General features: G+C 40.8%; 1 protein-coding gene across 1 annotated transcript; it reads left to right on the forward strand.

The window, feature by feature from the left end:
- The first annotated feature begins 5976 nt into the window (after positions 1 to 5976).
- Positions 5977 to 9788, forward strand: TSHB (thyroid stimulating hormone subunit beta). The gene is made up of 2 exons (XM_068173240.1): positions 5977 to 8773; positions 9463 to 9788. The coding sequence occupies exons 1-2, from the start codon at positions 8612 to 8614 to the stop codon at positions 9703 to 9705; spliced, it is 405 nt and encodes a 134-aa protein (XP_068029341.1). The 5' UTR covers positions 5977 to 8611; the 3' UTR covers positions 9706 to 9788.
- The last annotated feature ends 2368 nt before the right edge of the window (positions 9789 to 12156 follow it).

Here is a 12156-nt window from a genome sequence, read left to right on the forward strand (position 1 = left end):
TTTCATGTTAGCTGTAATTTTATTTTCTTCTGGATTTTATAATCCTTCTTCACAAGTCTGTCCATAGGAAATTAGCTCTTAAGTTTGTGCAGGAGTTTAACAAATGCCCAGGTGATGATTTTAATTTGCCATTCAGTCCCTGTACTGTGGCAAAATCACCGATTCAGGTAAAACTAAATGTTACCTTGCGCATCCTTTAACATTTTTTAATATTGTCGAGTTTTAGTATTCATGAGTAGTCTAGCAGTTTAGTAGCTGTAAATGTTAAATACGGTTTCACTGTTAGTTTTTTTAAAAATATGTTGATCGAAATCACTTCATAGTTCAGATATGATTTCACAGCAAGTAAAACCTTGCTCTGAAGCAGATGAAGAAATCAGCTACACACCAACACTGCTTATCTAAATTCTTAGGACTTCTTAATTTGTTCACAAACCGTTCCTCAAGTATTATTCGGTGGATATTTCAAGGCTAAATAAGAAGTCAAAGGGGAATAATAATTCTCTGTTTCCTGTTTACAGCTGAATCACTTAGAGGAGACATTTGTGATTCAGGGAACATGCCTAGAGACAAACCTTTAAAAATTACAGTGATTCCAAGTTTGTTAGTTGGTTATTTTTTTTCTTTTGTTTTTCTTTGGTTTTTTTTGTTTTGTTTTGTTTTGTTTGTTTATTTGTAGTTTGGTTTTTGTTTTGTTTATTTTGTTTTTCTTTTAAAGTGCCTGGGAGAACTGTAAGTTTTAATCAGAATAAGATTTAAGTATCTTTGTGAAACTGGTTCTGAATAGTCTGTTGAAAGGTAGAAGGATTGAAGTCAAAGTATTCATTGGAAAAATGAAATAGATTACCCCAGTTGCACTGTCTGGCTTTATTTTATCTATAAACAATGCATTTAGTGCAGTGGTTTCCTCAAGAATTTAATTCTTCTCACAGTGTCTTCACCAACTGCTTCACTACAACTCAGCAAAGCTCATTTTTTCAGTACTTCTGTGCTTCCCGGACACAAAATGCTGTTTGCTGCCACAAAATGGAACTTATTTCTAGCCATTCTCCTCCTGATTTTCATATCCCTGAGGACTAAACTTTTATTCCTGGCAGCTCGTGAAGTCCAGTCAGGACTGCAGCAATAGTGTGGTGCAGCCAAGCCAAGGGGGTGTGGGGGACATCACACCTGAACCAAAGTGCTGCCTGACCTGCCCAGAGCCCTGCCCCAGCCCTGCCTGTCCCACACCCCAGAGCTGATTTTGGTGGAGTGCAGCTCTCTCTGGGCATGGCTGAAGGCACCGGAGGATTTTCCCCTTGTGTTTGTCTCCTCCTTGTCCTGCCAAGTCTGTTCATTCAGACACAGCAGGTGCACCAAGAGTCAAACTTGAGTTCCTAATCATGTACAAATCATGTTCCTAATCATGTTCCATCCTCGGTGGAAAAGAATTTACTCTTGTGATGTTTTGAAGAGATAAACAGGAATTTATAACATTGTTAACGAAACAGCATTTGAGATTAAATTGTGGAACTTGTTTCAATAGAGTGTAGAAACAATGAGTGAATTGCACTCAAAATTCTACAAAGAGACTGAGAAGATCAAGCAGTGCAAACTGACTGTGGAATCAGAACTAAACCAGAAAGGAAGTGCGAGAAAATGGAAAGGTTATTGAAGCACAGCACAAAGCCATTCAAGAACTGCAGGCCAGGACAGTACAATATACATTCAATAGATGAAGCAAAGGGAAAATGCTTCTTGATTTAGCATGACAATATTACTAATACAATTAAATATTAAAGAACGTTGCATGTTGATTTTTTGCATTGAGAAAATGATTATTCTGAACAGGGGTGTGCACCTGTCCTGTGTGACTGTGTGGATGAAGAAACTGCAAGTGTTTCAGTTGCTGGTAAATTACTGATTTTTATTCTGCCTTTCCTGCAAAAGATAACTCAGCATGGAGTACCAGATAAAACAGACTTCTGTCTTCTGATGAACAAAAATAATTTTCCATGCAAGATTTTAGAAACAAAAGTGTATTTCTAGGATATTTTTCAATAATGATGTAGTTTCCTATTTATTCACTTTGAAATTAGTTTGAACATGAAAAACTCGGTTTAAAACTGGAAGATGAGTAAGTAATACAGATAAATTTATTTTTATGAAGCATTTTTTGTGCTGACAACAGTGCTGGCATGAACAGGTATGTTTAACTGTTATACTTTAAAGGTCATCACATTGTTAATCCTCAGGCCCACGAAGGTTGTGCATTCCTGTGACACATATTATGGGGTTTTTCTCTCTTTTAGAAGCACTACTTCGAGGTTTCAAGGAAACCTGTAGTCACTTCACAGAGAAGTCCAGCAAATGTAAATGCTCTTCAATTCTGCTTTTAATTCTGTTGGTGTTTGTGTTTTGATTTTGGAGAACTTTCCCAAGACTTGATCAATATTTGGCTAGGACCAGCCACCTTATTTAACTTGAATGTCTGCTTGTCAGACACAGGGACAAATGAAAGTAGAATCTGTCCTTTTTCCTTCATTATCATGTTATTCTCATTCTTTTACATTTCAGCTCTGACCATAAAGAATGATGAAAAATATGATTTAATAGGAGACTTCAAGGCTCAGCTGCAGGACTCACAAAATCAGTTTGCTGACTTAATAGAATCAGAAAGTAAGAATTCACTTTGCTATAGTAAAATATAATTGCTTATAGAGGTATAGAAAACAGGATCGTGATAATTTTACTCTGTTACTCGTCAGCAGCTGAATTTTGGGGAACTGCAGGCCCTATTTTTTGTCTGGAACAGACAAATGATGTTGGATCAGGACTGGAAGGGTAGTTTGTAGGACAACTCAACCAGTGAGAACTTTTGAAGATTACAAGAGGAAAACACATTGCTTGAGTTTTACACACTTACAGTCAGGTTCCACTGAGGAAATATACTTTTCAGAACCTGTCAATATTTTAAGCAATTTATACTAGAAATATTTATAGAATATAATACAAATATACTTTTCAGAACCTGATTTTCAATATTTTAAACAGTTTACGCTAAAAATATTTATAGACTATAATACAAGTACGTTTGATCTTTGTTAAAATCAATAAATATATGTAATATTATATTTTAATAGCTTTTTAAAGTAAATATCCTATTTTTCTCAAATATAAAGGTGAATTGAAAATTCAGTTCTATAAAGACAAATACTGAGCATTTACCTCTTCTATTCTGTCACACCTGGTGCAGAGTTTTACCTTTAGCATTATTATGATGCTGGGTTGGTACCGTTCATCCTTGATAATACTGCAGGAGGCTCTGGATTGTCTTTTGTGCTGATTTGTTGTTTGTTTTTTTTTTTTTTTTTTGTTTTGTTTTGCTTTGCCCTCAGCACAGTGATTGTGTATCTCAGACTAACAGAAATATCTAGCACTTTCCAAAGAAATGAAACCAAATCCAAAGGGCTCTACCATCTGAGCCAAACAGCAAATAGGATTATGAAGTCTTTTCAGACAATGAATGGAGATTGCTGCCATATGATATGCAGCAGAGAGATTTGCTGTTTTAATCTGTGGTTGACAGGAAATGCTGCAGCTAATCCTAGGAAAGAAAGTGAAGAGCAGCCTGTGAATCTGTACATTTGAGAGATGAGAGCCATGGTTTGGGCTGTTACAGAGACCAGCAATAGGCAGAATAGCTTTGAAAATTCAGCAGCCACAGGCTGTTTAAATGCAAAACCTGGTAAAAACACTTGTTTCTATGACAGCATATCAGGATCTTATTTCCTTTTATCAGTGGAGGGCTGCAACTGGATGGAGTTGGAAATAATTCCTCTACCAGAATACTCATCTTTCAGAATCTGATTGGTTTTGTCTGTTTTTCATCAGCAGAGCTTCCAATTATTGGTTGCTTGCAAGTGTGGACATGTTTTTACTTTACTATCTACAGCTGCATATTTCATGGAAATAAGAGTGACCCTGCTCTGTAAGTAACCTGCTCATGAGATCACAAAGTTTTCTTTGTGTCGTACCACTACCAGCGGCAGAGAGAGCAGGAATAATGTCTGACAACTTCTCACTGTTCCTCCTTTTATTTTAGGCATTGGTCAGTGACAGAGAATCCTATTAAATTACTGTTACATATGAGCTTCTGGTATGCACTGAATTTCTGTAGCCCATTACGGAGACTCCTGGGGAATGAACCCAAGGTTTTTATAATTACTAAATTCTATTTACAGATGTCACTTGAAGCACTTCTGCAGAACATCAGCACACCCTCATTCACTTAATGAAAGAGTAAAATCACTGATGTCAGGGAATGGATTGGTTTGGTTAACAGAAAGGTTAAAGATAAATAATTAACAGTGTAACTGGCTGTTCCAGAGCAGGGCTGCAAAGCTGGGCTATAAAAGCACATTAAAAATTTCTATCACTGAGTCTCTGCAGGTCAGCAGGAGGGCAACCAAAAGAAACAGATCCCTAAATATCAGACTGTGGGTGGATGATGGATTTTAGGAAACTGTATGGAAGAAGCCTCAGGCACTCACAAATTGTGACACTGGACTTCGCTGTCCTGCAGAGTCTTTTGTCTTGCTGCTCCCTGTAGCTTGTGGGATCTCACTCCCATCAGAGAGGTCAGTAGTGAATGTTCCATGGTCACAGCCATAAGGACAATCAGGAGGTTTTTTGCCAGCTTGACAGTTTGTGTAAATGACTGAAGATACATCAATACTACCCTTTTGATGGGCAGGATAACAGTGCCAGCAAGGGAAAGGCAGCAGCCAGGAGGTTCTGTGACCATATCAGCATGGGGCTGAGCTGATAAGCAGCACTCACATTGGTCCCAAGCTCCACTCAGAGTAATTTATTGCCCTTCCAGATGAATGGATTTTCATTCTTAATACCTGGTCAGATAATTCCCCAGTGCAGTGCAGAGTGTTCAGAGGCTGGGTAAAAACACTGCAGAGAATAAAGGCACCACTGAGGTTAAACCAACTGCTCCAGTGGTTGATAATTGCCAGCATTCAGTATCCCCACACTGGGAGGACAGCTCTAAACCCTCCTGACAGGGGGGCTCTGCACAGATGGAACCAAAGACATTGCATCTGTGCAATTGCCTTACCAACCAAATTTGTAATCATTGCAAACAATTAAATTGGATTTGTTTGGCATGACCTGTTTCATGTAACATCAGTAATTACATTTTCATCTGTTATTCTTTATTGCTCAAATCCTGTATCAATTTTCTGTTATTTTACCTGGCTGGTGGAGAGTTACCTGGCTCAATGCTTTTTCCTTAATTATCGCCATTATATTAGCACTTTCTTTTAATGTTTTGAAATTTCCTCAGTATTCCAGACTTCTTGTAATGAGCATTAGCTAGCTAATAATGTTGAGTTTAAAATATTTATTCCTTGTATGATTAATTTAATAATTTTGTTGCAGATCTGTGTGTGGTTGTTCAGTCACTATGTTTTCAAAAGCACAAGTACTTGATGAAGCCTTTGCACTTACTCTGCATCAACAGCTTGTCTTCATCTTGTAATGTTCTCTGACTTTATTACTGGCCTCTGGCCTCCAAAAGTTTATTTCCTACTTTTCAGCTTCCTGTGCAAGTTTTCTGCATTTTCTCACCTCTAACAGATATTGTTGTTGGTTTTCCTCTATTTTTGTTGTTATAGTTTTTATTGTTGCACTCTCTTTTTCATCTTTACTATGACTTTCAAGCCTTGTTACAATTTGCTACTGATGTTTGCAGACATTTCACTATATCTTGTTAAATTCTTAAACAATATTTTTTTCCCTAATCTCTCCCTCCACCTTACACCCACTTAAACCTGGCTGTGGTGGTCTCCAGGGCACACAAATCCAGCTCCAACTGCCTAAAGCTGTGAATCTTTAGAGGAAAGAATCAGCTGTGCATGCAAGGGCTACAAGTGATATTTTTGCTTTAAGAATGCTGGTTTTTAATTCTTACTCTGAGCATTTTTTGTCCTCTCCAGGTTTTAGTTTTATGATTTTTTTCAGGTTCTTTGTGTCCTTTGAAATACTCTCTGTACTTCCCAAGAACAAACATTTTTTTCTGTGGTTAAAGCTTCAAATGACCAAACCCATACACGTGTATGTAGTGTGTGTGTGTGTACCGTGTATACATACACATTTCCATTATCTGTGTGGGGTTGTGTAGTGTATACTGAGAGAACCTGGGTGTATTCCAAATATATCAGAAAAATACAGAGTTAATAACATACTGGAATAGTAGCAAAGTGAGTGTTATTCTCCTGTTGCTAAGTGAGATGGACAAAAAAGAGTACAATTAATACTCTGGTGATGTCCCTAAGCCACAAAGAGGTTTAAATATAATTAAATTATATTTAATTCCTGAGAAATTATATGTAGAAATTAACCCAGAATTAAAGACTCCATGAAAACAGAAAGTATTTGGCTAGTCTTAATTGAACAAAACCTCTATTATGTTATCCTAAAAATGCTTGAAAAATCAGCCCAGGACACAGACCTGTGTGCAGCAGTCTGAAACCACAGGAAAAGCAGACCCTATTGTGCAGGAATTAGCTGAACACCAACTGGATCACTCCTCCAACAGCTCAAAGTAACCACATTTACCACCTCAAACTCACGTTTTCCATGTCTCTCATGGCTATGGAAATCAGGAATGGGGTTGACCTGCATAAGACCATCTGATCAGATTACATCCATTAGATCAGATTACAAATGGGAGCTAGGTGATGGCCTGGAAGGGCACGTGCTCCCAGAGCTACAGGCAGGGAGCTCAGGGAAGGGTTGACACAGAATAGTGGCTTTGTCGACCTCTTCTCCCTCTTGCTCCCCCAAATGTGAGTGTTTTCCCCCATCTGGGGACATTGTTTCATTGGTATTGATGCAATATTTTGTTTCTTACTGTGCTGCAAGGAGTGGTTTTGTAAGTTTTTTCCCTATCAACCAATATTCAGTGAATTGCTTGTTGCTTCAACGTTTGCTGAGAAGGTTCCAGGCCAGCCCATTTCTGAGTGTGCTTTACTTGAGCAGGTAAATCAGGTTGTGCCAGGCTGCAGTGCCATGGGTTTGATTTCAGATTTGTTGCTTGGTGGGCATTGCACAGACTTGGAGAACTCCAGAATGGTTTAAGTTGGAAGGAGCCTTAAAGCTCATCCCATTTCACACCCTGCCACAGGCAGGGACATCTTCACTATCCCAGACTGCTCCAACCTGGAGCGCTTCCAGGGCTGGGACAGCCACAGGTCCCCTGGGCACCCTGTGCCAGCATCTCCCAGCTGTGCCTGGTAAGGAGCACGCAGAGTGAACCAGACCTCGTTAAACCTTAGCAAAACACAGGTGTAAAACTCATCAGCTGTGATTCTGGAGGACTCCATATCCATGCCAGCCTTCCTGACATTGTCTTGCTGTCCTATGGAGCAATTAAATTAATTAATAATAATAACTTTTTAGAAGCACTGATTACTTTAAAAGCCTGAGGAGAAAATGCCTGTTAATATAATTAAATTTCCATCTCCAGTTTCCAGGTTAGGATATTATGGACATGTTTGTTCCTATCACATTTACTTTGTGGTTCAGTATGAATTTTCAATAGGTTACTTTACGATAAGAAAGCAGCAGTTCAGATGCAATTACATAAACAGTAAGATCAGCCCGGAGAATATAAAGCAAACACAGAGCTTGTGCTGGGTCACTGCCTCTCCCAGCTCAAGGCAGAATCAGGTTCCTGTAATACAGAAGAATTCTGCTGGCAAGAGGTTGGCCTTTCCAGACTGGTGGTGCTGCAGCTACAGGGTAAACCAGCCTGTGTAATGGATGACTTTGCTAAGGGAAACTGGCAGCTGGAAGAGACTAGAGGGTGATGTCCAGATGTTGGTAGACACTGTCATTTAAAGTTTATCATTTAGAGGCTCTAGAGTAGTTCCTGAAATTGTCTTGGAGCTAATCAAGCTTTGTTCTCAGGATCCCCCTGCAGGTCTGAGAAATAAGGTCAGCACAACAGACATATAAAGCAGGATTCATTAAGCTGAACTCTCTGCTGAAGTTCTTTATTGTAATTTGCTTGAATCTGTTATTTAGTTCTTGGCCGTGTTCCCATCTCTTCATGCCTCTAAGCCACTGGAAATTGAAAAATCCAGTTTTATGCCTGATATGCACAGCCTTGTCTTTTTGCCTCTTCAACATATTATAAGATGCTTTCTTTAGAAAATTGTTTTAAAGTGGTGAGATAATTTTATTATCTCTGCTTAATTCTAGAGCTCATGTTCTCCTATGTGTCACACTTTCAAATCTTTCAGCTCCTCTTATTTGTTCTGTCAGGATTTTATCACTCACTAGTGAGAAATTCCATGTAATATACTTTAGTGGGGGAAAGTGAACTTGTTCTATGTTGTTAATGGCCTCTTTGCCCTTATTCTCTGTTTAATGGTCAGTATTATTTCAATAAGGACTGAGATTGGAAAGAAATTGTCAGGCTGTAGCTTGAAACGTTACGATGACTCCAGGTCTGTGACTGTCCTGGCTGCTCCTGTCGCATGCCGAGGACACGGCTGGAAGGCACATCCCATTTTACCTGTGGTTTGCTCTGTTTGTTTGTTCTTCACCATCCAGCATGAGTCCCTTCTTTGTGATGTCTCTCCTCTTTGGCCTGATTTTTGGACAAACAGCATCACTCTGTGCTCCTTCTGAGTACACAATCCATGTGGAGAAACGGGAATGCGCCTATTGCCTGGCCATCAACACCACCATCTGCGCTGGATTCTGCATGACTTGGGTACGAGGTACAGGTGTTTCTGTAACAGCCACCACTGCAAACCAAGGCTCTGTTCTCCCAGAAAATAGTGTGCAAATGAGCAAATTGTAAAAGAGTTTATCACAGGCAGATAAACTGCACCGTCACCATGTTTTCAAGTTAGCTTTTTGCAAAGGTGTGGGTGAAAAATACCAAGACTCTGGGACTATGGATTTGATAACACCAGTGGCACAACAGAGACCTGACTGCTGCTGCTGCTGCAGAGCCTCTGTGGGCAGTTTGTGATGGCAGGATGGAACAGGTGAGGGGCAGATTACATTGGGTCACTCTTAATTAATGTAAATAACTTGGGTAACTTCTGCTCCCACTGCTGCTATCTCAGCTGGCTGTGGGGACAGCTCTGCAGCAGCCACACCACTCCACACAACTTCACTGTTCCACAGTGAATCCACAGCATTTGGAGTTCCAGCTTGGGCAGCAGGGAGCCAGAAGAGATCACAAAGCACAGGGAACACTCTGAGCCATGTGGATTAGTTAAACCATAAAAACAAGGGGAATGTGCCTGTGTGGGGAGGGAGCCCCAGTCACAATCAGAGCTCTGAACTCAGTAGTACCAGAGCTGGGCTCAGGTTTTTGGTCTCTGCACCTCACAGGATGTTTCTGACACACGTGTGCTTCAGTGAGACACCACATTTCTCTTCTCTTTGTAGGACAGCAATGGCAAGAAGCTGCTCCTCAGGAGTGCTCTGTCCCAGAACGTGTGCACGTACAAAGAGATGCTGTACCGGACAGTGCTGATCCCGGGCTGCCCTCACCACGCCAGCCCCTACTACTCCTACCCCGTGGCTGTGAGCTGCAAGTGTGGCAAGTGCAACACTGACTACAGTGACTGTGTCCGTGAGAGGGTCAGGACAAACTACTGCACGAAGCCACAGAAGCTCTGTAACCTGTAAAGCTCTCAGTGGGATGTGGGTGAAATGTACTGCTCTGCTCACACCTCAACAGAAATAAAACTGTTTCATATTTGGTTTGCAAACTGCTGTGCGCAAAGATTTATTCTGAAGGTGTATCATTAGTTGCTTCAATTAATTTGGTGTTCTGAGTCAGGCAGAAAAGAATCATAGAGGCTGTATGCTTGTATTGACAACCCACATGAATTTACTTTGAAGAAGGAGACAGGACTGTGTGGATGTACCAGCCTTTGCTCACAAATCCCAGATATTTTCTGAAGAGATGCTCAGAGATTTGTTATATTGACATATTTCAGAATTTGATATTGATTTATTTCAGAGTTCACCTATTTCACTTGATGTATTTCAGAGTTTAAAAAAGAGGCCATACACACTCTTGGTACTGAACTTTTAAAATAGATTTTGACAGATACTTACAGCCTTCAAATTAGCAGCAGTATTTTTCCATCTATGTATTATTAGTTTAGACACTGTAGATCTGTGTCCTCCCCACTGTTGTCCAGACCTGTGTTTATTGGGAATGCTTCTCTACATTAATGTCTCTACAAGAATGGCATAACCCCCCCTTCCCTGCTGAAACACAATTTGAAATAGGCCTGTGTCTGTGTGCACTGAGGAATCACTGCAGCTTCAAAGCTGGCTGCTCTGTTCTCCACAAGGGGAGTGTGCTGCCATCAAACAGAAAGCAAAACTCAAACATCCCATTTTTCCCCACAGGTGAAAAACCCCCCTGGGAGTGGAAGGAGAGCTGAGCTGTGTGCTGAACATGCACAGGTGAGAGTGCAGAGCCAGGAATAAAGAAAAGTAATGCCTGTAATTAATGTGAACTAACAACTGCTTCATTTCCACTGAGATTGTAGGTCCCAAGAAATTACAGATACTCCATTCACACATTGCTTGAAACAGTAAATAAAGGAACCAGAATTCACAAATATGAAATTAAACATTCTTAGAAAAACCCTGCTTTCAGGATTGCAGTTTTCATGACGGTTCCTAGAATCTGATTCTCTCTTCCAAACACCTTTATTTTATTTAATCTGCAGGAAAACCTGTGAGAAAGCCCAAGGGAAACTCCTGGTGACCCCTGGAGCAGGGGTTTGGAGAGGATGAGCTCCAGAGGTCCCTTCCAACCTCAACCAACCCATGGCAATTTGCATATGTGTCACGGATTCTACACAAGGTATGAACTGCAATTATCATGTGCATTATTTGGTGATAAAGAAATACCTTCACAGGCAAGGACTGAAAATTTAAATTCTCCAAAAACAAGTCTGAAATTTACAGAAAATCCAGAGCGTCTGCAGGAGCAGCCCTACTTCTGTAAAACAGATCCCTTACACCTATGGTTTAAACAACACAGTTACAGCTAATTTTGTACAAGACTATTTGTAAAACTCTTTGGAGCAGGAGAGATTAGTTACAATTAAGTTACAAATACTTTCTGGTGGTGAGAATGTGGTATTCCCAGCCCCTTCTGTGTATCACACAGACGAGCTGTGGTCTCCCAAGCTCTCCAAGAAGAGCTGCAATATGAACTGCTGCTCCCTAGTTGATGAAGAGCAGAGTGGTAGAAAAAACTTGGGAAATAGGTATTTATTGAACAAAACAGCCCTTATGGTATCTGGTAAACGCCAAAGAAACAAAGTGTTCAGATTTAAGGTCAGCCAGAGCTTTCTCAAGATGTCTGGACTGTTAAAAATGTTATTTAGCACAGAAAAATATAATTCTGTTTACTATTAAGAGGCACTTGTACTTAGCAAAACAAAAAGAGAGTACCTGGCCTATTTACAGTATCAGCAGCACTGCTAAGTTATTGTAATGTCCTTTATGGCCTGACAGATTTGTCTTCAGTACAAACAAAAACCAAGTCTACTTTTATAGTTAATGCCAATGGAAAATCACTGAGAGAAAATAGCTAATGTGCCTTCTTTTACACTGCAGAAAAACCCAAACTGAGACGTTTGTGCTGTGGTAACGTATCTATTTAACCATACATTTCCATGCCCTCCGAGGACTGTGTTGAGCAGTTTTCATGTGCAAGTTTAAGACCACAGGCTCATTGATAAATCCCTGTTCAGGGGACGATTCCTTCCGGACATGTGTTTGTTACCTTCCATTCCTCCTAAGACGGTTTCCACATAACTCAGCGATGGATTTGCAGGCAATCCAAACATCCTCGCCTCAGGCCCGCACCTCAGTCCGGCCGGGGAGAGCACAGCACGGGCTGGGGGGGCCCGGGGCTGGAGCCGCGTCTGCTCCCGGGGCTCCCCGCCCGCGGCAGGTGCTCGGAGAAGCACAAACCCGGACGCGTTCACATGTGGAGCACGGAGAGGGAGAAGCAGGAGAAGGAGGAGAGGGAGAAGCAGGAGAAGGAGCCCGCCTAGCCCCGGCTCCCGTGGCGCAAGGAGCGGCCCGCGCTCCGCGCCCGCGGGG

This window comes from Anomalospiza imberbis, chromosome 26, assembly GCF_031753505.1.
Source record: "Anomalospiza imberbis isolate Cuckoo-Finch-1a 21T00152 chromosome 26, ASM3175350v1, whole genome shotgun sequence".
In the NCBI taxonomy this organism is placed as follows: domain Eukaryota; kingdom Metazoa; phylum Chordata; class Aves; order Passeriformes; family Viduidae; genus Anomalospiza; species Anomalospiza imberbis.